Here is a 25,563-nt window from a genome sequence, read left to right on the forward strand (position 1 = left end):
GCCGTTTGTTTTACAGGGGGAACTGAGGCACGGAGAGAATTTGTATGGAACTCAGCTCGTGTAACCCTAACCAGCCAGAAGATAGGGATATAATCTAAGCTCTTCATCTGGGCTTCGTTTYGTATCTTTGGAGAAAGGTGGCTGCATCCAGTGGCCTGCCTTGGACATTCAGAGGGGGATGAGTCACCTTCTGGAGGTGCCTTTTTCTGTCTGACTGTTGACAGCTCCCGCAGCAAGCTCGGGCCTGCTGCACGAGGTCCGCTCCTGTCCTGGCCGCGCCACCCTGGGTGCTGCCGGAGCCCTGCAGCAGGCAGCTCTGCTTGCCTYGGTCCCTTTGCTTCCCCAGGCTGCCTGCCTGGAGCCCCGACCTTGGCCTGCTGCTGTGCGGCGCTTTGTCCTCCTGGCAGTCTAGATGCGTTTTTCTTTTTCCTCTTTACATTCCTTTTAGCAGAAAGTCCTGTTTTAAATACCATTCAGATTCTGGTATTTACTCCTGTTGGTTCAGAAACCTTTTGGAYGTTTCTCCTCAATCCAGATAGTTCCAAATTCGCACCCTGGCCTGAACTGAGTATACCACGAGTGGCAGGGACAAGGGGAGTAAAGGAGCAAACAGTGTTGAAGCCTGGTGACTTTTATGCTCTGACCTTACTCTGCATGAAATTCTCTCGCCTTTCCTGCATAAAGTGATGCACTAATCTTAAATGATATGCAGTCAATCCATAGGGAAGTTACCACTGTTTTTAAAGGCAAGGAGACAAATACAAAAATAAGTTTAAAATATGTCACTGAAACTCWGTTCTGCTTACACTGATGTTCTCGCCATCACATGGCTAGTCTGGAAAACAGAACGAAATAGCTTTCCTGAGGCCACAGGAAATTTTTTAAAAAAACTGTGTAGATTTGAACTGACAGACCTGAAGTTTTGTTTTTAAAATAGACCCTTTGCTTTTTTTTTTTTTTTTTTAAGAAGCTAGTGACTTGGAAAATGAAAACACTTTCTGAGATGACCCCGTACAAAACATATAAATTCTTTAATTCCCTAAAATCTTCAGTTCGTGTGAACAGTTTTGTTTCTCTGTTTTTAAGTTTAGCARTGGAACTGAAATACCACTTAGTGTCCCAGCTCTTCCATAGTGCCATTTGCCATAGCTCATAAAATGATCCAGTTAACAAAAGTGACCTGGAGCTTGTATCCAGGAGCGTCTCGGCCGTCGAGCCCCTTTTCAGGGAGGACAGCCGCAGTGAAGCGAGGAGTCCCGTGCAAGCGAATCRTGACGACATCGATATTCTTTGACACTGGGAATCCAGGGGAGTTAGAAAAGTCTTGGGAAAAGGCTGGGCTGCGGTCCCGCTGGCTGAGTGGGATCCGCCCGGCTTTTGTCCTGCATCACTGGAAGGCAGAGCAATCGAGAGTAAGGATGTAGCATTTTCCCCTCTCCTTTCCAGAGCTCTGTAATTCCTACCTTCAAGAGAGGAATAATGCGTTATTTAGCAATAAGCGGTAAGCTTCCTCTTTATAGCCACAAGAGTTAATTTTTACTGTTGATGCTGATCTGAAATAAGTTAATTTTACTCCTGGCTGTCTCTGGAGAGATTCTGCTTTCTTTGCTGCCAACTTTTGAGGAAAGAAGGAAGCAACAGCAGTTACCTTGGAAGCTGCTCACGTTCACRCTGATGTAAATCAGTGTAACTTAGTTTTACACACTGGAGTTTGACCATTTACCATAACGTAGGGTTGAGAGAGCAGAGTCAGACTCTTTAAGGTTTGCTAGATTCATCTCACAGTCATATTTATGATGGAAACGCTAGGGCTCTATTTGCCCCACTAGGGCAAATTTAAAGGAGGAGAGTTTAATAGGAAAACCTACCTGCCTTCTCAACAGCAGGGAAGTCAGCTGGAGCTCTGGGAACTAATTCCACCAAAAATCCTAGAGTAAATATTCTGAAAGAGTTATTTAAAATGTGCTGTTTGGGCAGCCAACACAGTCACTGGGATATTCATGGAAAGCAAACACTGAAGTTTTTTTTTTATTATTAGCATGTAAAAATTCAAGTAACTTTCTCACAGCCTTTGCACAACTTTAAAGCCCGCTGTCGCAGCTGCTTGTACACGTACAGTCCCCTTGAAGGCAGCAGAGCTGCAGCGAGGGAGCCCAGGCCTTTATCTTTGCCCCACGGAGAGGCTCCGTCGCGTTCCTGATGTGATGTCTCCTCACCGCAGCGCGCAATTTCCRTCTCGGTGCGAGACGCTGATCTCGGACCGCTGAAGTCGGTGGGAGCTTTGCAGTTCAATGTAATGACAGCAGCAACTCTGTACCSTTCTTTCAGTAGCTCCCTACTGGTGGGAATTTTCCTCTGGCATCATATAGCAATCCAGCACTTACACAAATCCAGTATTACTCTTTGCCAGAAATTTTCAAGCTCTGTGCCAAGTCTTCTCACCCAGGTAACCTCAGAGAGGGCAGCTGGGCGACAGGAACTTGCACCCAGCTGCAAGCCCCATGTTTTTGGACCCCTTCTGTCTTTAYGGTGCTTTCCTTCATTGCTGGAGCCTCTTTACAGAGGGGTCATTTTTAAGGACAAAAGAGGAGATGGGTAAAGAAGCTGCTGATGAACATCTAGCTGAACAGTAGCAGCTCTGGAGACTGACTCCYGTCTCATGATAGGGTTATTAATCTTTCTAACTTTGAGGCTTCTTGGTGCATTAACTACTCTTCCGGTGAGGATTCATGTTGATTTGAAACAAAATAACCAGTGTCTCCTTTCCGGCAGTATTGCATCTACCGTACGTAGTTGAGTACGGAGGGACGTCAGCCACAGGTATCGCATGGCACCGAAATGCCGCCGGAGCTGTCTGTGCGCAGGTTCTCCGATTCTGTCCTCTCTGGGTTTCCTTCGGGTAGCCTGCGATTTGTGCTTGTTTGGTGTAGCGAGTGTTAATATTGCACAAGCTCATTATGGTGCTGCCGCTTCCATAAACGCCGAATGAATTGATACAGCTTAGGCAGTTTGTGCTCCCTGTTCCCAGCAAATAAAATTTTATGGGGAGACTGCCAGGCAGTTTGGTCAAGTGTAACGCACAGATGACAGCTACGTGATCTTTGTGTCTCTTTTTTCAGAGACCAGAAGCTTGAAAGACGCTGTGTTTCCCATCTTAGTTATTCTGATTGTGTTTTCAGGAAGGAGAGAGCCCGTTACCTAGTGGCGTGCTGTTGTGCTCCTCCTCCGGGCGTGCTGGGCTGGCAGTTCACGCGAGCGTTGCGGCTGTTTGGATATGAATTAATAGCACAGAACTGCAGCCCGCAGGAAGAAGCCTGGGAGGGGGGAAACCTGCCGGGGGGTTTCCAGCCCCCTCGGACAGTGCCACGTCCTCCTGCCTCCAGGGATTACTGAGATTTGCTGAAGGTGCAAGGCTCAGGCACGGCTTCGGCAGTCCATCGCACCCRCACTGGCTTCGCACTAGTGTGTTTTGTATTCTGTTGTCTGGAAATAGGCTAGAAATAGGGAGTTTTGGAAGCTCTGTGCTTCCGAGAGRTGAGCTGAATCCTCGGCAGTGTTTCCGTAAGCGCAGGGCTTCAGCTAGTGCTCCGGTGTCCTACGTTCACAGCCATTAGGTGGTTCGTTCCAGTATTTGTAACGAGCACAGCCTGTGTGCGCAGAGATAATATTAATACAGAAAGCATTCCCTGAACCCCACGATACTTTTTGCTCTAAATCCTTGGCTAATTCCCGCTGAAAACTGTCTGTGCTGTTTATTACTCACTAATGCTTCCCTGTAATTTTACTCTGTACRCTCTATACTTTTGAAATCAATTAAATACCAAGCTAGATTTTTAGGAAAGGGGTCTAATGCATACRTCCAGGGAGATCGTGCTGATTAGCTAATGCAGGATCTGGTACCCCAGAGCCGGTTTTTAGTTGCCTGAGTGCGTTCTGCTGTACCCCTGGGACTGCTTTGGCGCAGAAGTAGGCCTGGAAGCATTTCGTGGCTGAGTATCTGTACATGTCCGTACATGAGACAGTCAGTCCAGAGAGAAGCTGGGCTTATCTCTATGATTAATTTGTTTTGATTTCTAAATTTAGAAAGTAGGCATTTTAAAATTACAGAACTGTGAAGGAGAAGGTTGTATGTGGTTTTTAGATCCATTTCAGAGGGATGGGGCGGCTTCCCTTGCAAAGCTCCTCGCGGACAGTGGGGACTGTTTACCCCAGGAGATTGCTACCAGAATCAAGTGGCTTCAATTTGCCTCTAAAGCAACAGAGATGAATTTCTTAGGCGTGTATGGTGCTCCAGCAGTAAAAGGTCAGACCTGAGGTCTAATTTGGCCTCTTCTGCATATTGAAATACAGCAGCCTGGGCGGGKGGGGAGCAGCAAGCGCCGCTGTGCTCGGTTAGCGGGGCAGGGAGGCAGTTGGGAGGGCATTTCCCAGGGGCCGGCCCGCGCAGCAGCGCTGCAGCAGCGCTGCTGATGGGGAAAACGGGCAGCGGGTGATAGCGTCCTTCCCTCTCGGCAAAGGAGAAGGCAGGAGGGAGTCACCAGGTGTCCAGGGCTTTAGGAGCAATCAGTGCCTTGCGTTACGCTCCCGGTCCCCGCTTCCTCTGTGTAAGCAAAGGAAGTTAATCATCGCCGCCAAAGCTCTTGGAGCTGGCTCTTCCTGCAGACCGCGTGGGGCCAACGCAGTCARACCTTACTCCATCCCAAAGATAAATGGTGGGAAGAGATACCAAGGCTAGATGTCACCATTGCAAGCGCTTTGTCTGCCCTTCACGTGCAGAAACCCTGTTTGAGCTGGAGTTCCTTTGGAAGGACTGTCTTGGTTGTCTTGTTCGGGATGGGGAGCGCATCGCAGCTTAGAAAGGTCTCGCCGGGCAGTTGGCTGACACTGAAGTAGGATTTGGATCCTGTCCACCAGACACCTTTTTTGTGCTAGGTGAAGGAACTGCCGGTTATCAGAAGTCTTTCGCGCTCGGGGAGTTAAGCAGCAGAGCAGTTGTACTTGCTTGCTGTTAAAGCAGAACGGCGCTGACGTCTCCCTCTCGTTCGGGTCGGTCTGTGGTGTTTGCCACCTCTCTGCTTCTGCAATATCTTCCCASAACTAATATGGCCAAAACTTTCCTTAAATTTGATGCTTATTACTGCAATCTGTATGTCAGTTTATACTGTCTCATTTCATTAATTCCTYGTTCGTGTAATCAAAAGGTGATCAAAGATTACCTGAAAACCTTAGTAGTCGTTCTTCCGCCTTTCTGCTAGTCCCTGTTGCAAGTCCTTATGCAAGCGTTGCAATGAAATCCCCCATGCCAGAGCAGAGGAAGTTGTAAGCTAATCAGACATTGTATCAAAGGGTTTGATAACATTTCCGAAGATTATGCTGACAGCAGCTCCCCATCAGCGCGCTCGCTTCTTCAGAACCTGCCTGACTAGTTAGGAACACTGAAACTTTTTATAAACCTGTTCTGTGTGCCTCTCATTAGATGACAACATAGCGTGGATTTTCCTAGTTGTTTAAGGGAGTAGCAGACACTGCAGCTACTGCAGGCAAACCTCAGAGCAATTCTGGAAGTTCTCCCGAGCTCCCTTTCAGCGTTATAATTCTCTTTTTCTGCTTCCCTGTGTTTTAGTGASAAGTTGGCGGTGGGAGTCTCCTGTTCGCTGTGCTCTGCGTTTCGCATTAGGAAGTCTGAGTAGCTGTTAGTGCCTGGGCGGTGTCTGGCCAGCAGTCCCAAATGTTCTACCTACTGTAACCTTTTCCTTCTGGGAAATACTCCACAAGGAGTGTCTGCTTTTAGGCTTTTTTGCAAAAGTACATAGCACAAAGCAGCTTTTTGTCTGTGAAAAGCAGGAAGAGATCCCAGACTGGTACTAGCCRGGCTAATTTCATTGCTCAGGATGAACAAAGTAGAAAGAATAAACACATTAAAAATGCACTGTAAAATGCATTAGATGGGAAAAAAAAACAGTTTTAATAATTTACCTGAAAAAGGAAAGCTTCTCACAAAATACATATATATTTAGAATATGGGTATTGAAATACCTTTTTCAAATGTGCCAAGTTTGCTAGAGGAGAAAAGGAAAAAAATTCAAATGTAGGACTCAAACAGAATATATGATATTCAACTCTTGGCACAGTAGTCTTTGAAAGTGCTTTATGGCAATTAGTCTCTTGCTTTGTAACAGGGCYGACTGAAATCAGTGGTGTTTCTCAAGGACTGAGCCCTTCTCAGCCTGCATAAGATTATCAGGACCAACTTGCTAAATTGCCTCATGCTTTTGCCAGCCAAGTGCCTTCAAACAAGATTTTTTTTATTATTATTATTGTTATTTTTACCATGTTAACTGTTCTCGATCACATTCAGGCTCCTGAATCCAGGCATGTAAATTCAATGAGACTTTGAAGGGTGTTTTTTTTTTTTTTAATGGCATTTTGGTTTGAACATATCCTTTCTACAAATTTAAGATCTATTTTAAAAACAAATCACCAGGTCACAGGACTCCCTACTACAAGTTAACTCTCCCAGCAAAGGAAGAGGGGTTGGTGGAAGAGACTGTAGCTGTTYATTGCATCGAACCTTGACGTATGGCACGTGAATGTATCGAGCTTTAGTATAAACTGGTTTAAAAGCAAGCAGCATCTGTTTAATCCATGAATAGCTGCTGGCTGTGTTAACAGTCAAGAGAGCTCACAGCTGATCCACTTTCTTTTCTCTCCTGAAAAGAAAAAAGTCAAAAGACATAAAGTAAGTAAGTAATAAAAATTTCCACGCTGCACTGATGAGGCATTCTTGGAAAAAAGCAAGCTAAACAACTCTGCATAATGCAGTAGATGGAAGAAATGGACTAAGAGTCAGGAAATAATTACGGGAGCTGGGGGAAGTTTTTCCATGAGCTGTAAAATAGAAGCTGCCAGTGAAAAATGTCAGTTTCTGTGGAGTGGTTTCTCATGATTTTATTAAATTAACGAGGCYACCTGAAAACGCAAGGGGCGGCGGTTGAGGAAGGGCCCCGGCAGCGCGCCGAGGCTCTGCGCCGGGGCGCCCTGGCCGGCCGGGGGGCCGCGCTGGGCCCGGCCCGGCCCCGGCAGGCAGCCGCGGGGGCTCGGCAGCGCCCCCGGGCAAGCGCGGGGCGCCCTCGGCCGTGCCCTGGGCGGGGGCGAGAGCCGGCGCCGCCTCGGCCGCCTGTTGCCAGCCGCCGCGAGGTCTGCGCGGGCTAAACGCCGAGGCTGGGGAGCGCGGTGTGTTGGGGAGGGGGGGAAAGGGCTTTCGGAGCTATAAAGAGACTCTCCAAAGATGGGGTGGGGAGAAGTGGGAGGGAGCGCAGCTGAAGTTTAGATTTAGAATGTTAAAAAATGATTATTTTATCCAAATCAGTTGGATGGTTATTTCTTTTAGAGTATTATTGCCGCCAGAACCGCAGCCCTGCTCTAAATCAACTCAGCATTTCATCAAGAAGCCTATTCTTTGCTAGAAGAGACCAAGAGTGCACAATTACGGGTTTCTTTTCCCCYTTGCATAATAAAATTAGGAGATTATCATCAAGTTTCTATTCAGATTTTGGGAAGGCTTTTTTATTTTATTTTTAAACCCCATCTTTGTCTATAAGAGCTCCCTGTTCAGGCCAGCGTGCTGTAATGATTACTGCTGTAAARTCTTCAGCGGAGATGTGCTCTATTTCATTCTCAATGAGGGCTGATGGCATTTTGAGAGGCTCAGAATATCCTCTGATTACTGTCTAAAACAGAGCGGGGAAGATGGCGACGCGGCGTGCGGCGCCGGAGGGGGCTGCCGCTCCCAGCGCCGCTCATCAACTTTCTTTTGTGCCTCTTATTTTTCCGCCTGCGGCGCCGCGGTCGCGGATCGCGACGGCGCTGTGGTTGTAGCCCCTTCCTCGAAGCTCCCCGGTCGGGGGGCTCGGCGCGCGAGCTCTGGGCAGCGCGGGAGCTGCTGGCGCGCGGGCCCCAGCGGCGCCTCGACCCTCGCCGCCCCGGGGGATTGCGTGTCGTCTCTTCTGAACGGGGAGGGGGGGAACTGGCCGAGTGTTAGAAGGTGCCGTTTACTGTAAAACATCTTGGACTGCGTATTAAAAAAGGAGTGACAGAAACCTAGTCACGGGTGACAGGAAGGATGTGGGACTCAAAGCGATTGAAAGGGAAGGACAGACACGCGCAAGCTGTCTCTCTCCTGGCGCTCCTGCCTGCTCGACACTCACTTTGCATTAATACAAAATAAATAGGGAAAAGGAATTCTTGCATCTTTATTCCCCTGTCGGGCTCATAGCGAATTCGACGTTGTGCCAGTTGAAGCCTGTTCGCCATCCTTTCTGAAGGACGAAGGTTTCCCGGGTCTGGAGGACGGGGGTTTCCRGGGAGGATTTTTAACCCAGTGCAGCAGGAGATGACTTTCATTCCCAGCCCAGGTACAGGAGAGAGGGCTACAGCCGAGCGCCTCACCTGCATGTCCTCGTCAGCGTGCCTGAAAACCCACCTGCGTGGTCACCGTGTGCATCTCTTAACAGGCTGTTCTCATCAGTCGTCTTGTAGTCTTTGATTCTCCTAATTGGTAAGGTTTTAGAAAGAAAACGTGGACCAGAGTCTGGGATTTTCCAGTAACAGCATAGGAAATATTCTGTGCAATATTCAGGTATCTCATTTCCTACACTGCTCCATCAAGAATGCTAGGCCTGATTTTCCCATGGTTTGTGCCATTTAGTGTTCCCAGTCCACCYTATATTAGGACTAGGAGACTGTATTCGTATTTGGACAGCCCTCTGCATATGAGACTGTTTGTTTTCTAGAMGAAGAAGGGCAGGTGTTAGGGGAGAAGATTGTACAAGCGAGTGTAAGGGATTCACCGACGTACGTCRGTACTGAACTGGCCCCAGGTCGCCGGTGATGTGTCTGTACTGGTTTTGAACAAGCTCAGGAATGACTTAAACSCACCGCACTGCCGGGACGTGAGCGGGCGCATCCGTATGGTACTTAACGGCGATCTGTATGAACTGAGCTAGCAGTCAGGCTGCCTGAAAGTATTTCCTTCCTTTTTCTGACAAGTGATGGGCTGAAAAAACCTGTATRCAGACAAGACTTGCTCCTTGTGTTTGTTTTTCCTTCTCGCTGATCGAAATTGGATGGACTGTATCTTGGTTTTGCAAGGAGCGGTCACYGGAGGCTGGAGCAAGCGCTTGGGCTAACCCAGCCGGGTGCTTAGTCTTCCCTGCACTCGAGGTGCCTCAGCGTTCAAGTGTCTACACGTTTTCTGGAAAAGGGTAATGCTGCAAAAAGGACTGGAGTTCGTAATTTCTAATYGAGATTCATTGGTCCCCGAAGGAACTTTACTGCCATTGAGATAAGGACATTGTAAATTGCTGCAAAGCTGCTGTCCGCAACCTGTGCATATTATTCCTACYTTTTATTTTTGTTGTTGAATAACAGGCTCTCCTCCCCTCTCGCTGGAGGAATTTATGTCCTGGCTTGCTCCGCTAACTCCCAYGGCCGTGGGCCGTATTTCTGTTTGCGTGCCTGAAACAGCCGGTGGGAGAGCTACACCCCCACGGGGCAAACCGGTCGCAGAGGGGGTGCATCTCCAGGGCGTTGCGGTGGAGTCTCTCGGGGCTGCCGTGGCACAGGGGGTCAGCAGTGACCCCTACCTAGTGCCCAGCCGTGGGGACTAACGGGAATTTTTCTTCATAGGCCAGTGGAAATGCCCAGGGACGGGGAGCCCCGGGCGGAGGGATCTGGGCTGCGAAGGTGCTGTGCCCCACCAGTGCCAGGTCAGGTGCCACTGACTGGAATCCAGTTTGGGGAGTCAAACGTAAGCAGATGCTTTGTCAGCCGTAGGGACCGGTTTGCTTCAGCTGTGCAGGCCTGGGGGCCACCTGCTCCTTCCTTTTTACACGGGGACCCCCTCTAAGCAGGGGCTTAGACCGCGCGGCTCCGGAGCTCCGCAGAGCTCCCGCTGCCCGAGCAGCGTTTTGTTTCTGCGTAGCGTGTGGTTTTCCGGCGCGCGTTCTCCTCCCTGTCCGCGGCGGCGGCGGCTCGAGCCCAGACGCTCGCTGGGTTTCYGCCCGGGCGAGCGGCTCCGGGGGGAAGGAGGGAGGAAGGCGAGCGATTCCTGGGGCTGCGCGGCGCCGAGCTCGGTCGAAACGGGTAGCGGCTGAGTCGGCTGCAGCCTGCGCYGTGGCCGCAGCGGTGCCCGGCGTGGCTTTGATTTCATTACACCTTAACGTGCAGCTGGGAAAGTATTATGTCCCCGCTATAAAAAAAAAAAAAAGGAGATATTTACCTTTGGGAGACTTTAGAGGCAAGGAATTGGAAAATGAAATTAATGAATAGAAAGCAATAACACAAGCCAATATTCACAAAGGTGTTATTTACCTCTCTTTTACCAAGGTTCATTTTACACAAACGTTAGCAGTTGTAATAGCTGGTATGTCAGTGGTATTTAATGMCAAAGTCCCTTTAAAAAGGCTTTAGGGGACATTTACGTGTTTTTTAATCTTTTCTCCCTGACGTCATGTTTGTCCCTACAATTCAATCATGTAGTAAGAAGAATGAAATCTCAGGCGTTTCTGGTGTGGGACCGCTCACGGGCAGCTACAAATGCTAGGTTCCTTCTGCAGGATGCTTAGAGTTGGATGGGTGCATTGATTATTCCCTTTTTTTTCTTTTCTTTTTTCTTTCTTTTTTCTTCTTCTTTTTTTAGTATGCAAGTTGAGACTTTTACAAGAGCTTCTGAGGTCCTTGGCCATCTCAGCAGGCTGGGAGATCTTGAGATCTTGAGCGTTTGGTTGATAAGAAATCCCCAAACCTAGCTCTTCTCAGGAAAGGAGTATGTTGCAGAAGTAAACCTACTTTTTGTAATCATTCCTCTCTCTCTCTCTCTGTCTCTCTCTCTTTTTTTTTTTTTTGAAGACAGCCAGTGTTTAAATGCAAAAAAAACCCAACAGGACCAGACTAACTTGGATCACCCACGCAAATCCAGCTATTTAAGTTGTACCTATTAAGAGCCAAATGTATTTTCTGCCCACAGTGTGCCTCATTTACTGACCAGTAAAGGTTGGCTGGGGCTGGCAGTGCAAAGACTTACCTTGGGAGCCCGCAGGATGATAACGTCACGTTGCAATTAGCAGGCAATTTARACGCATTTAAACTATTATATCACGTTTTCAGCCCCGTGGGTTGGCACTGCAGCTGTTTTCTTTGCCTCCTTTTTGGGGACAGAGGCCACAGAGTATTAATTCCTGGGGCGGGGGGGGAGTCGGGGATTAAAGCAGTGTGCAGACAGAAGCGGTTGGAGAGAGGCAGGCTGTAAGGGTCTGCATTACGCGCGTTACAGGGCAGCTATGTTTAGTGCGGGGCGAAAGGGGAGGCATGAGGAAAATACCATTGCTGTGATCTTAGTTGGCAGGTCACTGGCTGGGGAGGGTCTTTTCAGCAAAAATAGCAATAAATGCAGGAGTGTTGGTGCAKTCTGTCTGGTGTCTTGGGACAGGGCTATTCTGAGAGGGGCTGTTATTATGTTGTTACAGTTGCTTAGTATGTCTGTAAATGTTGAAATTACAGCCAGGAATAGCTAAAGATAGGACGGTGGGTTTTGTTTTTTGTGAGGCGGGTGGAGCAAAGTATGTCCATGGATAGATATTATGGCCGTGTGAGAACAGTATTTTTTTTTTTTTTTTGAGGTGCTAAACCTCTAAAATATTTATCAAGGAGGTACCTAGCCCTATAAAGTGAAGTCAAGCCCGTTGGCAAACAGCTTGCTTTTCTGATTTGTCTGTAATCACGCTGGGTTTGGAACTAAAAGCAGTTCTAGACAGCCCTTCCCTTATTCATCCAGGAGCCACAAGCTGAAATTCATGGGACTGCCTCTGTGAAAACAAGAAGATGTAAATTAAAGGTGTTCCATGTGTAGTACTGAATAGAAAAGGAGTGGTTATATTCAGTTATTTAGTATCTATGGAAAGTGGATACATAGCTCTCATTTTGGCAGCAGCAAACTCCTCTGACCTGCATTTGRTCGTAACTCAGCATTGCTTTTCACTCTTCTCGCTCTGGTGCAGTCTGGAGGCCCAGAGCCACCTTTAAAGCCAAATAAGCAAAATCCTTCTTTCTAGCTTCCCAGCCAGCAGGAAGGCAGGACAAAAACTAGGGAACCTTTACAAGGAGCTGGAAGATTCCCCATCCTGCTTTGATTTCCTCACGGTTGAAAGTGATGATGTTCTTTAGTCACCAATTCATATTTCTTCTCTGGATCTTGTTTGTAATCATCAGTTTGCCTAAACCCTCGTCACTCTCCATGGAGYGTAGCTTACCTGTCTTCCTATGTTTATGGAGCAGACAAAAAGCTATCCTGAATTCAAGTAGGTAGGAGTTCGGAGGGCAAGGAGAAAGCAGAGCAGAAGTCTTCTGTTTGGAGCCTTCCATAGCCTCCAGCATCTAGCATCTGACGATCTTGGAGTTACCTGGTCATCTARTATGTTCTCAGTTGTAACCTCTCCTTGCCATGGTTCATAACTGAATAAATTCATAAATTGCAGTAAATCTTCCGTGCGGAGAAAGGAGAGAGGGTTCAGAGATGCCCGACCTCTGCGATCCAAGCTGCRATCCAGTTTCCCCTGTGTGCCCTGTTTAGAGGGATCCTCTGCTCCCCAAAGAAGCCTCTTGCAGAAGACTGCCAAGTTAGGGGCTTGGGGCACAGTCTGTATCCAGATGTGTATGGCTGGCCTTGATGTCTGTTCCCTTAAAAAGGCGCTAACCTCTGGTAGAGTGTCTTCGGCTCCCTTTTCTGTTACGGTCTTTTCTCTCCTTAGTGTGATAATCTCAGCCAGGCAACTGCTGACTTCGGTTCTTCCTTCCCCTTTTGGGCCTCCTCCTTGGCTGCCGTTCTYCCTGCGTGGACATGAGTGCACGTGGCTTCAATGCGTGGCGGCTTTAGGGTGGTAATGGAAGTCACTAGTTCCTAGAGGGGTCGACCACCACTGTCCCTGTCCCTGGAGAGCAGCGCCTGCAGCCCTGATGCTGTCCTCCAGGCACGTCTTCCGTACGGGCACTGCGCTCTGTCTTAGGGACCAGCGCGAGGGGAGGCATCAGCCTCCTCCTCCTCCTCTGCTCGGGCCTTGGCGAGGGGTACACTGAGGCCAGGGGAGAGATGCTCCCCTCYGTTTCCTTCCGGCAGCCAATTTCCCCGGGGAAAACCAGCTTCAGAGCGAGTCCTGCTCGGGCCTTGCTGGCAGGGGAGTGCAGACAGACAATTCACCTGACCAAGTTTTCCCCTGCAGTTGGGCACGTTGCAGTCTGAGGTCTTTTTTAGAAGGTTGTAACTTAGCTAAATATGGATGAACTTTGATGGGGATGGAGAGGTGTATATCCGTTACAGTGGTTCACCCACCAAATTTACGCCTCGGAGACGCAAGGTGTTAGATCTGAGTAACAAAATGGCTGCAGGGATACTTCTAATACAAGCAAATCAGCATATTTTTGATCACTAGAGAGGTGTTCAGCCAGGCAGCCAAAATGCATTTAAAATAAATATATGCCTTTTTTAAAAGGTTTTTGCCTGAAGCAGATATCTAGCTTAAACCGTTTCAACCAAAAACTGTTCATGCTTGATAAAACTATATGCAAGTGGATACGCAAGTTTTTATGAAGATATTAGTCACCATCATCTCAAACTTCCTGATCTTTTGGCAAGAAGTTTATAAAGGAAACCTTGACTGTGGTACCTCCTATCCTTACTTTGGGAGGATGTGTGCCTTTTTTTCTTTGAGGTTTGATTTGTTGCTCAGTATGGATGTATTTCTGAAATGGATTTTTGATGAGTAAGAAAGATATCTTCTTAAATGGAGCTTTCTCCRAGTGGTTGGATTTCTTTCCTGAGGCACTGGGTTTTCTCTTCTAATTTGTCTCAAGCTTAGAACTTTTTTTATCCTGACTTCTTCCCCAACTAGGAGATAAGGGGAAAACAATGCAATTCTTGAAAAAAAATGGAAACAAATATGAAGAAAGGATTCTTAAATTCAAAAAATTGTCATTTTTGCAGTAAAAGCAGCCCCTGAAAATAAAGGGTTCTTTGTTGCATTTTGATTTTCCTCCAAAAATCACTGATTCCTCCACTAAGGACATGCTGATTTTGACCAGCAGTAACAGAGATAAACGCAGCTGCTGTGCTGGTGACATTACAGCAGTTCAAGGTCCRCAGGGCACTGTAAGATGGATCCAGAAACCCATATGAAAGTGAAGATCTCTGCCTGCATCCTTTGCTGTATAGCCTCTAGCTTTCATGGTAAAACCCCTTAGCATGTGATGCAGAGGTAACACTAGAAGAGTGATAAATGTTGAGAGCGGGGTCACGGCACACTGGTCCCTAGGATATCCAGGGGGTGCTGTGATGTTTGAGTTTACCARAGCTTGAGGATCACTTCCTCTGCGAAACCTGAGCTAGCTGTCACCGATCTAATGATGGTCCTGCACTCTGCTGTCCTTCCACTTCCCCCTGTTCCTCTTTTATATCCTCCACCTCTGGGAAAGGAAGCCTGAGCTTGGAGCGAGGAGCTTTCTGCACCTCTCCTGCGCTGCAGTCTCTGACTGTGAGCGCGCCGTCTCTCCGTAAGGTCTGCCTTTCCCAAAATCAGACACAAGGCTTCTTCAGGCTATAGASCTGTCAGCAGGTGTTACACGGCGCTTGCCCTTACCCAGCAAGAGGAAACCGGTAGCCCTCTCTAAGGCCAGCGACGTAGACAGCTCTTTGGAGAGACTCGTGCCATGATTGCGTTCTTTGAATTTGGATCCTCCTTAGAAAACCTATGTTTCTCCGTATTATCTCAAACAGCTCATGTGACTTATTTCATCCATGTGACCTCTTATTATGTGTCTATCATTCCATTTTTCTGTCCTGTTAGAGAGAAATAGGGCACAGCCTTCCTCCTGCCTACACTCCTATGTCAGGAGTAAGTATTTCACATTCCACCTTCATCCTTAGGTTTTCCACCTTCCTCCTCTACGTACGTATTGTTTCCAACTCTGTTTTCCTACATAAACGGCCCAAAAGCCAACAGTGAACAAAATGTGTATGTAAGCATCAAGTGCTTAGGGACCTATAATAAAGTCAGCCTGGATTCATCTGCAAGCTCGATGGACCTGCACCCAAAATAACTGCCAACCTTTTTTGAAAAAACATTCAGGTAACAGATGTGGATGAGTCTGTCCATTTTTCCTTCCTATTTATAGGTTATGATACCGAAATTTCCTTGCGCGTCCTTGCTGATGAGCAAAATGGTGGGTTGAGTCAAACCATTGAACTGAGGTGCGTCTAAGAACAGAGTTTGCCAACCTAAAACACGCTTCTTAATGGGCTTGCAAAGAGTTTGGATGACCGCATGATTGTCGCTACAGGACCCCCTGCAAATAGGCCCCCCAGGAATAAACAGAGATCAGAGGTGACGATAGGGGCAGAGGGACGGGGAATGCCGTGGTGAGCAAACGTGGCGGGAGAGCCGCGGCAGCCGCAAACGTGACTTGCTGGTGGATGTCCTGTCCCTCTGTAGCCTCCTTCCTCACGCTGTCCTCTCTCTTCCACCAGAATCAGTTTGTGTACAGAGATGGYGGCTACGCTGCGGAGCAGGGAGTGTCTCTGCCCTACAGAGCCCCTGGCTGCGTCATGCCGGAAGCCCCCGTTGCCCAGGGGGCCGCAGCGGAGCTCTTCGATGACGCTTGCTGTAACGGCACGCTGCGAAAACAAGTGGCAAACCTGGCACAAGAGGACAGCAGCACCCAGAGGTACAGTGCAGATCCCACGGTGTTCATACCTGAGCGGGTCGTCCGGGGAGAACTGGATGAGGACGGGTACATGACGCCGATGCGAGACAAACCGAAAACAGGTAAAAAAAAAAAAAAAAAAAAAAAAAAAAAAAAAAAAAAAAAGGCAGCCTGACTGCATTCTCTCTTTTTCCAGCTCAGCAGCTTTATCAACTAACTCAGCAAGAGTGAAACATGCCAACTTGGTTGATATTTCTTTACAATGAGATTCATTTTTCTTCACTTAATTTTCTTGTTTAAAAAGTCCAAATGTCCCCAAATGTAAGGTTTGKTTTTTTCCCCCTTTAACCTTTGCTTCTGGGAAGTAACAAAAGAGAGGAGTGAGAAAACAAAAAACCCAGCTTATGCAAACACAAATATTCGGTAATTTTCAAGAAAAGGATCCTGCTTTGGCCATCCCTCATCTCCACTTTATTGATCATCTCCTCCTCCCCCTCCGTGGTACTGTGCTCAGTAAATATCATGTTGCACATGTCACTGAACCAATATACAAAGTTGGCATTTTATACCCACGAGAAGTCTAGGGCTGAAAGCRCAAGATGTGCTTCAGAGAAAGCATCACTGCCGCAAGGTGAAGTTCCCTAGATATGTGCCAGTTTAGATGCTCCTTTTCCCAGTTTCTTTCATTCCTTTCTTCTTMTTTTAAAATAGCAACAGCAGTTACTCTGATGTAAGGGGATGTGTCATTTGTAATTTTCTTTCAGACCTTTGCTATGGCTTTAAAGAAAACAAATGGATGTAAATATAAATGCCAGTTAGGTCTCACATGCACTGTTGTGCCTGTGCCTGTTCTAGCTTTCAGATTCAGCAAAGAACTTGAGCACTGGTTTAAATTTTAACTAGTGCAAAATTTCTTTCTTTTCAGCAGAGTTCTTAAGCAAATGCTTAGCTTTAGCTGTGGGTTCAAAAGATTCTCACTAAGCCTGACCTGAACCTTTGCATTTAGTGTTTTTGGCCTCTTCTTGGAGAAAACCAGAGCTGAAGGTTATGTTTTGCAACGTGACAGTGTTTTATAGGGGGCCAGACAGGACAGGATGCCCAGCAAGTCCATTGCCCCGTGTGTCAGTAGCCTGTGTGCAGCCATTGGCGGGATCTTGGTGAACATGTCCATTTGCCCTAGGATGTGCCAGTCCTGGACAACSAGTCTCTTCAGGCTTCTTCCCCCCCACCAGTGGCTCTCTTTTCTCCYTTGCACGCAACCTCCATATGCCTTAAAACATTCTCTACAATTCAGCCACATTTTTTTGTGGTGTTAATCCACAGAAAATCATTTAAGGCAATTGTAACCTGCTCCAGCTCCTGGTTCAGTGCTATCTTAAGACCCTCTTGTACCCTTCCCAGGGCTCATTTGAATCATTTTTTCATAATGCTTTGAGGCCCTTTGTCCTTCAAGGATGGAAGGTTTTTAATCAGGCAAATTGTTCTGTTAGAAATGAAGCTGTCTTAGAAGTTAGCCCTTGGGGATGGTTTTTGTGCAGAGAGGCTTAAGCAAGATTTCTGTAGAGCTTTCTGGATGGAAGGACTGCCGAGCGGAGGGTTTGACTGATGTGTCCAAGGTTGTACAGAGACAGAAGTAGCTCTGCGCGTTCCGCTCTCTAGATCGTACTCTGAGAGAAGAGCCCGGATCAGGCCGGCCTCTGGGCTGTGACTTAGCGAGAGCTGCAGTTTAGTATTGAGCTTTGCGTGTATTTTTGGTGACTCACATCATCTCTTGCAGTCCCAGCTCTTCGGTTAAACCTTTGTTGTTTGCTGAGGTTGTAAATCTTCACTTTTACTGAAGTGTATGTTCGATGTAGTTGGTACCTGACCTCGTCTGGGAGTTCTAGGAATGGCTGAGGTGGAAGGAGGGACAGGTCAGCGCGCTGCTTCCGGTATAACCTGGGCAAAACAGAAGAAATGGCACTTGCTGCGTGGATGGGCTGCTCTCCCCCCTTGCTGATTTATTTCTTGTCTTTTCTTAGATTACCTGAACCCAGTGGAGGAGAACCCATTTGTCTCCCGACGAAAGAATGGAGATCTCCAAGCTGTGGACAACCCAGAGTACCACAACGCTCCAAATGGGCAGCCCAAAGCAGAGGATGAGTACGTGAACGAGCCGTTGTACCTCAACACTTTTGCAAACACCCTGGAAAACGCYGAGTACCTGAAGAACAATTTGCCGGAGAAAGCCAAGAAGGCCTTTGACAACCCCGATTACTGGAATCACAGCCTGCCCCCGCGAAGCACCCTCCAGCACCCGGACTACCTGCAAGAGTACAGCACAAAATATTTTTACAAACAGAACGGACGGATCCGGCCTATTGTGGCAGAGAATCCCGAATACCTCTCCGAGTTCTCCCTGAAGCCTGGCACTGTGCTGCCCCCGCCACCCTACAGACACCGAAACACAGTGGTGTAGTAACCGCGGTCTTACGGATGCGGAAAGGCAACCCCTTCTAGCTGCCTCACTCTTTCTCTCTCTCCCCCTCCCTTTCTTTCTCCCATGAGCTTCCTCTTCTCGCCCGTTCGCTCGTTTTTGATATTTCCAAGTGAAAGGACGTCTTGGAGTCACTTGCAGATTGGGTTGGGAACCTGGAAGGAAGGAAGGAAAGAGACTGAAAGAAGGCGAGTCCAACCTGGCCTTTCTCGCTTGCCGCAGATCCAGAGGGTCCGACGGTCAGAGAAGCCAGACGACACCAGTAAAGCCAGTGGCAGTGTTGCCTGCTGTCGAGCAAGTTCTCGGTGATCCAACCCAGGCGCTGTAGGGAGGGTCACGCAGAGTCTGGTTTTTTCGGCAGGAGCTGATGAGAGTCTGTTCAGCATTCCTGGAAATCCTGATGCAGTTTCCATTAGGGAGGGAAAAAAAACGGACAGTTTTTATATCATGTGAAATAGCATAATAATTGAGATTGAGAATCCAATTTCTTTCTCTAACACTTTCTACCCCCAGCAACCGAAAATGGCTAACCTGGCTTTTCATAATCATTCAGATCTTCATCGTGGCCTTCCAAGAAATGATGATGTGACTCTAGTATCTGGCCTAACCCCTTATTCTGAGCCACACCATGATTTTGTGCCACTTCCTAACAGCAGAGACTTTAGCTCAGAACATTAGTGTATGACATGACCATTTTTGTACATGTGTCAATATCAAACATAGAAGTCTTTTCGGAAAAAAAATAACCAAAACACATCTCCAGCATCCTCTTTTTGAAGCTAAAAGGCCATGAAACCAGGATTTGTATGCAAAAAGCTTTGCTTTCATGTTTTATACCTACTAAATATAGATAGATAAAAAGACCCAAACAAATTCCTCCCTCTTTTTGTTCTTTGTGATCGTGAAAGTAGTTGGGGATGCTGTCAGGCAACACTGAGGACAAGATGGAGACTGGAGCTTACTATGGTTCACGAAGTTTGCTGGTGTTCTGTGGGGTGGTGGTGGGAAGGGCCCTTTAAACRGGAAGAAAGACACTGGACTGAAGAAAATGCACATAGCGGTTCACTGGAAAGTTAGTTTGCACTTAAGCTCTGATTTTATTTGAACTGTTTTCTGGATTTTGAATGAAGCAATATGGAAGTGACCAGCAAAATACAAGATAATACTTTTAAATTTTAAAAAGTGAATTATGTGTAAAGGATGACTGTGGAAATGCCAAAATGAAGCAAAACAAGTCTTTGGAACAGTGCCCACCGGTTCGGAGAGGCCAGCGCATTGACTGCTTCAGAGGATACGGCGAGAGAGCGGCCCGCTCTTACCGCTGCCGCGTGAAGGACAGCAGAGCCAGCCCTGAACTGGGATCGGGGGAGGAGAACGTCTTGCGCACGATACGGAGTACTTTTTTTTTTTTTTCTTTTTTTTCCCCTGAAAGGAGGATTACTCTGGCACAGAAGACAGTGTATACGAGGTTTTAGAAGTCAAAACGTGCATGACACGCGGAGCTTTCAGTCAAAAATGTAAATATGTATGAGTCCATCTCCCTGCACTAATTGCTGCTTTAATCAACCTCGGTTKTTACGTAGACACCCCTCCCTTCCCTCCCTCCACCCTCCTCCTGTTTGGACGTACCTTTTAGCCGGAGTTCTGGATGGGTTTAGCAAGCTAAAGCAGATGGAGTAGGAAGGAGAGAGCGAGGGCCAGCGATGCTGGTGTCTTGCTCCTGGTGTGCCAAGACCTGTGTAACAGCATTTGCGCACCTAGTACCCAAGGAGAATCTTAAGCGTTAAGTACCTGTGAGGGTTTGTCTCTGTCTCTAGCCATCGAGGCTTTTAAAGGGGAAGCAATAATCCTCTGCTTGGATGGTAATCCTGGGTAGTACAACAGTGTTTCAGTTTATGCACTTCAGCACTATTAAAGTGAAGATGYTTTGGGTGACCCAGCCTGGCAACAAGAACAGCAACAGCCAGTGGTCTGGAAATACTGTGTGGTGCTCCTCCAAAATCCAACTGTCTGAGCAGTTTGCCACCTTTAATTGTAAAGAAGCAGAGAAGGGAGTAAGAAACATGTCGTCCTCAGCCTGCCACTTTGAGCTGCAGCTCTTGGGAGAAGATGGTTTGTCCTGAACAGATACCCCTAATGAGGGGAACCTCCTGGTGCAGCTCATATGGTACTTGCAAAGGTCATGGGCAGAGAGACGCTTCCAGAGATGGAAGCGATGGGGCTAGGGTGTAGCTGCTAAGGGAGGGTGAAGGCCCCTGTGTCTTCTCTGATCATTAAGTGATACTGGCRTTAAAAACAAGCCCACGGAGTAATCAAAATAGAAATAATTGTGTTCTCTAACAATTTAACTTTTAAATTCTTACAAAACTTGAATTACATATTCATTTTGGTTGTTGACGGTGGGTATGATGCGCTATGTTCGGTAGCATGGAAGTGCAGAGATCCCTTGAAGCGAGGCAGCGTGAAGGCTGGAACTAAAGCAGACGCCTTGGGCGGTGCCAAGCGCGTCTTGGATAGCCAAGGGCGAACCRAGAATTAACAAGCAGAGTAATCTGCGGTGGTGGAAAACTCAACGTACTGCGTCTGGACGAATGGGCATCACTTATCTTTGTTTCTGGGCATAAACGTGTCCTCTGTTCCCAAACGTTCTCACCTGAACTACTTTGACAGATTTTTGCATCTTTGCCACAGAACGAGAGTGTATCCAGGGTTTAAAACCCCCAAAATTAAGAGCAGAACCGTTTGGCTTCTGTAACCTGGTAGGCACCGGTAACTGGCCAGCTTTTAGCGCTCGTATTAGCATTAGCGGTTATAGCTGCTGCATCGGTGACGGGAGATCGGGCGCTGTGGCAAATGTGTGACCGTCGTAAGTCACGAGAGATGAAGGTCAGGCTTCTTTAATGAACAGCGGCAGGTTTCTGGGGAAAAAAGCAGATACTCTTCCATATACAGACTGCATTTTGTCAGCACAGAGCAGCAGAAGGAGGAGCACCAGCAGAAGTATTTTGTCCAGCTCTAGCCGATTCTCTGGTTCCACAGTGGTATCTATAAACGCTGCTGTGGGTTTTTTGGGATTTTATATGCAGTCTCCTATTTGCARATGTTTTCCTTTCCCTTACCGCAGCATGCACCATGGAAGAACAGTTAGTAACTTTCCAAGAACCAGTTCCTGCATCTTCACCAGTTCTAGGTTAGATGTTACTTACCTACCTGTGGGTTGTTTCAAGCAGATGCGGATGGATGCTGGATTTGATTGATTTGCTGTAACGTTCTGACTGAACCAGACTACTCTCAACTTCTTTCAGTGCTGCTTCTTCCTACGAAGTAGCTAGGATTTTTCTTTGGTCATTTGTTCCAATGTAGCAGAGCGTGTTTTCCTGCCGGTCGTCTCTCGTAGGTAGCAAACCGTGGGAGAAACTCCGAGCGCGTAGCAGCAGCGGGAGCCACCGCGTGGGCCTCTTCCAAGCGCCCTGCGCTCAGCCCAGAAATCTTCGCCTAAAGAAGTGTTGTGTTAACCCTGGCTTGAACCATTTCTTTGACGGAAGATGCATTTCGGGGCAGAGAGAGTTGCATGCAGTAAGCTCGTTCCCCTTTTTTCTCGGACTAGCGGGGCAGTACCTTTCCCGTCACGCCCCGCGGCGGTAAGCCCGGGCAGCCGAGCGCGAGGGGCAGCTGATGCCGTGCGCCGCGGGGCACAGCAGCCTGCACACGCACGGTCGCTAGTCTTGCTGCCAGTGAGCCTAGAAACAGCAATAGGTTTTTTGAGACTGGACCTATATCGGAAACTCAGATGCTAAGAAAAACCTTGGCCCGTTTTCCTGCTGGACTGTCTGGGTGGGGGACCGGTGTCATCGTGGCAGCGTGAAGGAATGAAGATGGGGCTTTTACGTGGCCCCAGAGAGAAGGGGACACTGGCAGCCCTCAGAGTTAGGCTGTCTTCCGTGCAATTCCCCAGTATATCCGAAAGCGTTCAGAAGTATTCAGGTCAGTTAGGTATTCACCTGCTTTGAAGGCTTTTTAGCTTGAGGAGAGTGGTGGGAATAGGCTGCAGCATGAATCGACGGCAGGCCTGTGGCTATGCGTGAGCTCTGGCTGCTCAGGAGCTCCTCGGGGTAGGCAGTGTAACCTGGAGTTGCTGAACGCTGTGTAAAAGGCGGCTTCTCYTGCGGTAGCGTGAAGCCTGTGCACCCGTTCGTTCCCAGGTCCACCACGTGTCCTTCCTCTCGTTGCCGTGGATCGTGGATCTCCGCTGCTGCCGTAAGAGCTTATCTGCTGTTATACAAGATCCTGGATTTGAGTTCGGCTACTCGGGGGAAGCTCAAGCTGTGGAGGGCAGGGGTTGGCTGTGGCGCCCATGCTCCGTTGCGCGCGAGGAGCCCTTGCGGTCTCACGGCCGRCCTCTGTGCGGCATCGCTCTGCTCGGCGCCGTCTCTCTCTCCTCCCCCCCGGCTTTTGATAAGCTTTATGCAGGTAGGAAAAGGTTACTGCTACAGACGAGGTTTTCAGACTGGGGTAAGTAACAGAAACGAAGTTCCGTGGTTAGAAGCACCAGTCTAAAACGTCCAGAAATCACGTGTGTCCATCTTCTGTTTGAAAGGACTAATTTAATTTATCACCAGACCTTTCTGTGATAACCAGGGCCCTGTTCCCATGGCCTTAGGCAGGTTAGTACGTTACTGCGCTTGCAGGCTCGTTGCTTTGGGGGAGATTACTCGAGGGAGGGCTTTCTTCACTCATACCCTGCTGACAGCTGGACTCGGCCCCCAGGCTGGGAAGGCAGCGAAGGTGCAGAGCGTCCTTCAGGGATGTCTGTGGGCATTTTAACTGTGACCGACGGTGGCGGCCCTTGTTCCAGCTGCAGCCAAGCTCATCTCCAAATCAGCGCCCGGAAGCAAAGGTGATGCCTGCCCAAGAGAGCGCCGTCGAAGCTCTGTGCCAAGGAGCAGGAGTAGCGAAAGGGATGAAGGGGAGAGCTACGGGCGTCATCCTGGTTGACTGGGAAACAAGAGGTCACAGCTGCCCAGGATTTTTTTGGAGAGCTTTGTACACCTGTGGTAGAGGCATTTCGGGAGCTTCTTAAGCAGTGTAATTATGTCCTAGTCCTCCCCTCCCTTCTCCTGACAAAAAGCCATGTAACCGTGCTCGAGACGTGAAGGTGGGAGAGCGGTTTCATCCGGGGCGAAGGTGCGTCTTGCACAGCATCCTCTCTCTGACGGGGTCGGGTCCAGCTGCCTGCAGAAAGCCCCTGGCGCCCGGGGCGAAGGTGTCCGGGGAGCCCCTTCTTGGGGAGAAAATACTGTATTTGTCCGTAGCACTCCGAAGACTTAACCCTTTTGGGATGACCACAGTACTAAGCTGTGAAAGATATTTTATAAGTAAGTGTAGATACGTATGCCGTTCTTTTGAAGTAAGGTACTATGACATATGTAGCATAAACTGGTTCTGCTGTTAAATGGGTCGATTATTAACTGAGCAGCTGTGTAAGGGGTAGCTAACTTTGAATGCACCGAAACCAATGCCGCTCTGAAGGCGGGCACCGAGGGGTCGCGGGTGCTCGGCTTTTCCCAGTGGGGTACGTGGAGAGGGAAACGCGGGGCAGGGAAAAGAATGTGAGTTGTGATTTTTTTTTTTTAATAGCATTTTAACGTGGGAAATCACTGCATGTTCAGTATGTTCTTCCTAATGTTTTTAATCTGCTTTTTTGCCCAGTTTTCAAAATTCTCCAAAAATTGTAATTTGGAATTTCTACAGTAGTAGCAGCCCTAATGGAGGGGGAAAATCTGGAGGGAAAAAAAAAAGGAAAAAGGATTCCTTGCCGACCCCAAACCAGAGCTATCATCCAAAACAACGTTTTTTGACCCGATGGTCTCTGACTGTGCGCGTGTCCCGCGGGCGACACGGCTGCGTTTGTCCCGGCGCCCCTCGGCGTGCAAGGGCGAGACCCCCCGCAAGGCCAGGCAAGGCGAGGCCGGAGGGAGCCCAGAGCGGGCGCGCGGCGCGGGGGCGCTGGCTCAGCCCTGCCAGCRGCGCCCGGGGCAAGGCGGCCGTGCGGCGGAGCGCCCTGGTTTCAGCCCCTTCTCTGCGCTCCTGAAAGCGCCGGGAGAGGAGAGGGTCGCGCTGGTGCCTCGYGGCGTACCTTGGCGAGCGGGGAGGGGGGGCCGCTCCTTTCCGGCGACGTTTTGCATTCAGAGTTAGCTGCCTTTCTGAAACAAAAATAAAAATAAATTAAAAAAAAAACCTACTGTATGTTACTTTGAAAATGTGAATAGTATTTTTATAGCTTGTTAAAGACACAGCTAGTTGCATTTGTAAATAAGGATAATGTCGCTTTTATTTTCCTCGTGGACATCATTATTTGGAACATAATTGTCCTTAGGGTTGATTTGTATATAGGTAATTTGCTTGTGATTCTGCCGCTCCTCGCCTTTCCGTTGCCCCTCGCGCCTCCGGTTTGGGTTGAAGCGCCGCTGCTGGCGTCCCCTGTGACTCTGTGGTCTGGCACTGTCGTGGTGTGTTCCCACTTCCGCACTTGCTTCCACCGTAGATTTGCCAGTTGTGCGTGGCGTAGCGTCACTTTAACCTTCCGTTTCTCATATTTTAGCTATCGAGGATTATGCACTGTTAAAATACTTACTGACCTGGGTTAATGTTAGGTACCTAATTTAGCATAATTTCCCTTCTTTCCATAGTTTTGGGGTTTCTTCTTTTTTTTTTCCTTTCCTCCCTTCCCTCTCTTTCTGTCTTGTTTGGAGGCTGGGGAGAAACCTGTGGCTCCTCTTCTCTTCGTGTGGTTACGTCCCGCAGCCGCGAGCCTCCGCGCGGGCCGGGCCGGGCCGGGCTCCGCCTGCCCGGCAGCGGCTGCGCCCCGCCGCGCGTCGGCCCGCGCTCCTCCCACCCGAACGATTTGAAAACGGTTCTGCCTTTTTGTTACATGAATCTGTCAGAAATATATTTTTAATTTAATATAAATGAAATTCAATAAAATACGAGACAAAACGTCGCCGCCTCCGCGTGAGCTTCCTCGCCCGAGCGCCAGCCCCAGCGGCGAGCAGCAGCGCGGGTCGCGCGGTCCCCGGAGGAGACCGCGCGGGAGAAGCGGCTCGGCCCGTTCACAACCCTCCGTCGGCCCCCAAACTGCGGGCAGGTGCCCGGGAAGCAAAGCACAGCAAAAAGCTTCCCGTGGGGGCGGAAAAAATGAAAATTGGCTTGTCCGGACATTTTTTGGTTTGTAGGGGAACTAATTAGTTTAAAACTTAATTTTGAAATGCTAAATTCGAATGTGGGTTTCCGTAAAGGGCTGAGGGGGGCGCAGGGCCCCTGGGGTCCCCACAGGTGCC

At 48.5% G+C, this 25,563-nt stretch overlaps 1 protein-coding gene across 1 annotated transcript in view; it reads left to right on the forward strand.

Moving 5' to 3' along the window:
• Positions 1-24,031, forward strand: part of ERBB4 (erb-b2 receptor tyrosine kinase 4) — a 300,889-nt gene extending 276,858 nt beyond the window's left edge. The window contains exons 26-27 of the mRNA XM_085299544.1: positions 15,575-15,872; positions 17,772-24,031. Coding sequence (XP_085155670.1) covers positions 15,575-15,872; positions 17,772-18,208 — 735 coding nt within the window. The 3' untranslated portion in view covers positions 18,209-24,031. The remainder of the gene's footprint in view (positions 1-15,574; positions 15,873-17,771) is intronic.
• The last annotated feature ends 1,532 nt before the right edge of the window (positions 24,032-25,563 follow it).

This window comes from Rhea americana, unplaced genomic scaffold (genome assembly GCF_003343005.1).
Source record: "Rhea americana isolate MKP2758 unplaced genomic scaffold, rheAme1 scaffold_15, whole genome shotgun sequence".
NCBI classification, from domain to species: domain Eukaryota; kingdom Metazoa; phylum Chordata; class Aves; order Rheiformes; family Rheidae; genus Rhea; species Rhea americana.